We start from the raw sequence: 4,821 nt of genomic DNA on the forward strand, positions 1-4,821 counted from the left end.
TGACACGTTGACAGCTCGGCATGTGGCAAAAGCAACAGCTACATACATAAATTCCCTAACGGAGAGAGGAAGGCAAAGCTCAAGAATAACATACATAGTTGATGTGGGGAATGCTAAGAAAATCTCAAGCAGAGCATAAACAAGTGCTCAAGTCAGTTTCACATTCAAGTGAATAACATGATGTTCTTTAATACAAATTTAAATATATGATTAAATTATATAAAAATTATTTTTAATTTTGTACATACATATATTAATAGATATATTTATTAATTTTACCAAATCCAACATTTTATTAAAAGTCTACTAGCGCTCTTTCGTATTACTATTTTTCCATTATATGATGTTTTTGATGTGCCATAAAGAAATCACTTGATTCAAACATAAAATGTTATCATATTCCCATTTCAGTCCGCTTATCATAACTGTAAACTCTTTTCATAATTTGCATTCTGCCAGCCAAGCGCGTGGTCTGATTATTTATATCGACTATCTTTATGGCGTTCAGAAATTTAAATCTTTTAATAAACAAATTGATTCCATAAAGTGTGCTTGAATGATTCTGCAATAATGATTCCGCAATTTTTGAAAGCGTTGCTTGCTCAGATAGATTAGATAATCTGGTTCTATTTCCACTCTTTGGGTAGGGAAAGTTTATGTTAATAATGATAATAGCCTATAATAATGGCAATTTTTATTAATACATATATCTTAAAGCTTACAGATTATTAGCACTTCAATAATTTAATTATAATGTAAAAGTAAAACATAGACTTGTTACCTGTTTTTTTCCTCAAGAGCAACGCATTTATTAGTCATTACAATAAGCCCCCTCAATTAAGACCCATTAAAATTGGACATGATCTCAGCTCATCTGCAAAGCTTAGATAATTGCACAGAGAAGTAGCTAAAACCTGCTGTCAGCATTTGTTAATGTTGTTGTTGCTGTTCTCTTTCATGCGGTGCAAAACCACAAACTGTCTGACAGCATTATTTACTCAAGCCAGACAGCGAAGCACCCACAAAACGAAAAACACTTGCATAGATCCATAAAAAAAAGCAAAAACCAGACACAACAATAAACCTCTTCGCCCCTGGCCAAAAAGTGATTATCATGAAGCTGCAACAAGGCGACAGACATGTAACATCAAATGCTAACAAGAGCTACATATAATGTTCGGCTCGTAATTGCTCGACGAGCAGATGCTCTGCAAAATGCGCTCAGCTGCTAGCAGTTTGATGGACAGCTGGGAAAAGTATGAGCAAAGCAGACACAACTCGTTGAGTCGAACTATCTAAGTTCTAGATTATATGATAGCTTAATAAAATAACATATTCAATTATTTAATTTGCAATTTTTTTTTTTTATCCAAGGCTGAAAATCAGTAAAGCTGCATGCTACTCAAGCATATGCTAACAAAAATTATTAAAAAAAAAAATAATAATAATAATGATAATAATTAAATAATTAAAAATAAATAACATTAAGCAAACTAATTAGTTTATTAAAAAAATATAAAAATTATAATAATTATGATAATAATAAAAAATACATTTGAAAAATATTTTTTTAAAATTAATTTATAATTATCAAGATCTAACAATAATAATAACTATAACAAAAACTATTTTTAGAAAATAAATTACGTTTAAATTTAAATTTTAAAATTAATTAGAAAATACTAAGATATATTTAGAAAAATCTGTATCAATTTAATAACTGTCATTTGTGGATTTTTTTTACACTTTATTAAATTATATGACCTGCCTTAACTAACACAACTGTACAATATGCACAATAAAAAAATAAATAATATTTACCACATTATAGCCGTATACGCTTTATACATAGGGTAGCAAAAGAAATGAGAATTATAACAAAATGTAAATCGAGTAGAGCAACAACAGCGAAAAGCAAATGGAAAAGTAAACACAAAAAAAAAATATATAAAAAAAATAACAAATAAATGAAAACATTGAAAGAAAAAGAAAACAAAAACAAAAACAAAAAAAACAAAAATTGGCAAACTCTGCCCTGAGGTCACGTAGCGAACGAAAGCGAAGACCGGCGATGGTCGATCAGCGACGTTCTAATGAGAAAGCAGACCAGAAGCTCTGATGATTTTTGGGCAACCGAAAATCGCCCAGAATCAACTGAGATGCTTGGCATGAGATGCGGAAAAGGGCGGGGCGGTGCGGGGGCTACTGTGGGTAGTGCATCTCAATTGCCCGAAAGTGAGAGCGCAGCGTTTGAGCTGTGGCCCCAGCAGCAGTCTTGGTATCGGTCCGCTACGTGTGCCGTCGATCATTTGAGACGCCGCCAGACAAAACAAAAGCCAAACGCTGACCGAGCTGTGGCAACATTTCCATGGAAACTGCCAAGACGCCAACAACTATATCGATGCCGCCGCGGCTGCTGCTGCTGCTGTGGGTGTTGCTCTGTGGACCCAGCATCGGGTAAGTTGATAAATCAAAGATGCCCAAATCCAATCCATAAATATCCAAATATCAACTCCAACACGAAACCTAGCTCGGCGCTGCCCAAACGCGAGCTGCAAATGCTGGAGATGATGCAGAATATATTGCGCATGGATAGCGTAGATGTGAGTGGACGCAATCAACGATCGCCGCCCATAGAGTATGCCTCCTCAGTGCCGTGCGAGGACAGCCTGCCCATGGACAGCAGCCAGCTGTTCGAGGAGGACTTCGAGAGCGACGACAGTGAGGAGTGCAGCGACTTTGCGGGGGCGTGCCATGATGCCTCGGCACCGCACTCAACGCCGCCGCTCTGCCCACATCCGCTGGTGCCCATGGATCATCCCTGCTTCATACGGGTGGTGGTGCTGCGCACGCCTCTGATGCACCAAGACCCCTGCACTAACTTCACCCTGGGCATGCAGCAACCCACGTCGAGCACAACTGCCCGGCCCAGTCCCAAGAAGTCTAAGGACAAAAAGTGCAGAGTACAGAAGCAAAAGCAGATGCCGAATAGCGCCGCTAATGCACTGAACACCACTGACACCCACAACAGCACCACCAGCTCCCCAGCAAATGCCACCGAACCGGAGACAACTGACGAGAGCACGGTTCCCACAACGCTGAACACAACAGTTGAAACCACTGAGACCACTGAAATGAGCAGCACACCGTACAGCAGCACCACCTACACCACCTACACCACAACTGAAGCCAGCACAACCACTGAGCTAACAACCCCAATGGTGGACATGCCCACGAACGGCAAAAACAGGCACAATGCGCAAAAAAAATCCGATAAAAGGGGACGCCGTAAGAAGAGCTCAAAGAAAAAGGCAAGCGTGCCGGATGCACCCCCGATCAAACACGATGGAGCCGTGCAGTCGAGTGACATGTCTCCGGTAGTTGTAAAGAACAGTCCGGGATCCAGCACATTGCGGCCGGAAGCGATGGCAATTCCAGCGTCAGCAAATGACTGCATCGAAACATCGGCAGATGAGGAAACTGCAGAGAGAAACGCAGAGAGCGAGGCGCATGAGGAAGCGGAAGACTGCGAATCTGAAGGTAGGTGGAAGCTGACTAAGGTCAAGGCTAACTTTCTCGAGAAATGAGATTAACTAAGTAATTTAACTCGAATTAGCCAGCGAAGAGTGCGAGGACAACGAGGACCAGAACACGAATCTCTGTCCACAGTTCACGTCGAGCGGGGGCATGGGTAAGCGAAGAGCTCAAGCTGAAATTGGCAGAAAGAGAACCAAACTACTTTTTATTCCCTTCGCAGGCAACATGCGTCATCCTAATCGTTATCGCAAGCCCTTGGGCAACATTGTGGAGCCCATTCTGTATGAGGGTCAGTTTGCTAAGCCGCGCCAGCGGATTGGCACGATGCCTCAGCAGCCGCACCGACGCGACTTCTACGTGAGCAACAAGCAGATCATGCCCAGGCCGAGGCCCAAGCAGCGGGAGCCGCTGCCACACTCGATCTACATGAACAACATTGTGCGGGGCATCAAGTGCAGCGATGAGGCTGGACACACTGGACACGCTGGACACGACCATCAGCCGCCCTCGAGGCTCTACGCCGGCCGCAAGCCCGTAGTGGTGCCACGTAATTGGCCAGGCCGACGGACTGTGCCCAATTACGTTCGGATGGGCACGCCGCCCTCGGCGCCCGGGGGTCATCAGCGCGGACATGGTAGTCCGTTATATGGACTCAGCTCTGCTGAAGATTCGGATGCCTATGGCCATGACAGCGATCAGTACTACGATGATGATGCAGCCGAGCACCACGGCTGGCCACGTGAGCATCCCCCACACTCGTCATCAGCTGCCTCTGCCGCTGCCGATCCCTGCCAGGCAGAGCTGGAAAGGGGCCGGCAGAGGCAGCGAGATCACGACAGGGACAGAGACAACGACCACGTAATGGACTACCAGCAGCACTTCTTCACCTAGCCCTACACCTAATTAGCATAAGCAACCACCGGCATTAGCCCCCCGCACCCAGTAAGATAATAAACAACGATTGCACCCAAGCCCCAAATCCCGAACTATTTCATGGCAGATAGCAACAGAATGTTCACAATGGTGATGAGTGTCCGAGTGTGCTTGGCGAGAAACCCCTTTTAGCCAGTTTGCCTACGTCAGCAGCGACAATTCAATTGCTTTATAAGTCCCACATTGGGTGTGGGAGCGGCACACACTTTGCCAGTCAATAACACGCATACACCTGCCCATAATGACCAAATGCCCCAAATGGGCGGTCACCTGATGATAGCGATATTCAAAGTGTTTCGCATTGTTCGCTAAGACGCGGACAATTCTCTGATTGATAGCCAACTGGAAGTC

The 4,821-nt window shown here is 43.7% G+C and overlaps 1 protein-coding gene across 1 annotated transcript; it reads left to right on the forward strand.

Moving 5' to 3' along the window:
* The first annotated feature begins 1,976 nt into the window (after positions 1 to 1,976).
* LOC6577254 lies at positions 1,977 to 4,508 on the forward strand. Its single transcript, XM_002003185.3, has 4 exons — positions 1,977 to 2,457; positions 2,531 to 3,540; positions 3,617 to 3,691; positions 3,758 to 4,508. Exons 1-4 carry the CDS (start codon positions 2,369 to 2,371, stop codon positions 4,426 to 4,428), a joined length of 1,845 nt encoding a protein of 614 aa, XP_002003221.1. The 5' UTR covers positions 1,977 to 2,368; the 3' UTR covers positions 4,429 to 4,508.
* Positions 4,509 to 4,821: the final 313 nt, after the last annotated feature.

The sequence above is a fragment of the Drosophila mojavensis genome, unplaced genomic scaffold (assembly GCF_018153725.1).
Source record: "Drosophila mojavensis isolate 15081-1352.22 unplaced genomic scaffold, ASM1815372v1 contig_36, whole genome shotgun sequence".
NCBI classification, from domain to species: Eukaryota; Metazoa; Arthropoda; class Insecta; order Diptera; family Drosophilidae; genus Drosophila; species Drosophila mojavensis.

What these genes read in the sequence shown, in the direction of transcription:
- LOC6577254 (XM_002003185.3), top strand. Translation starts at nt 2,369, where the DNA reads ATGGAAACTGCCAAGACGCCAACAACTATATCGATGCCGCCGCGGCTG. An exon ending in CTCTGTGGACCCAGCATCGG is followed by an intron (nt 2,458 to 2,530) that starts GTAAGTTGATAA and finishes CACGAAACCTAG; the next exon opens with CTCGGCGCTGCCCAAACGCG. An exon ending in CACGTCGAGCGGGGGCATGG is followed by an intron (nt 3,692 to 3,757) that starts GTAAGCGAAGAG and finishes TTCCCTTCGCAG; the next exon opens with GCAACATGCGTCATCCTAAT.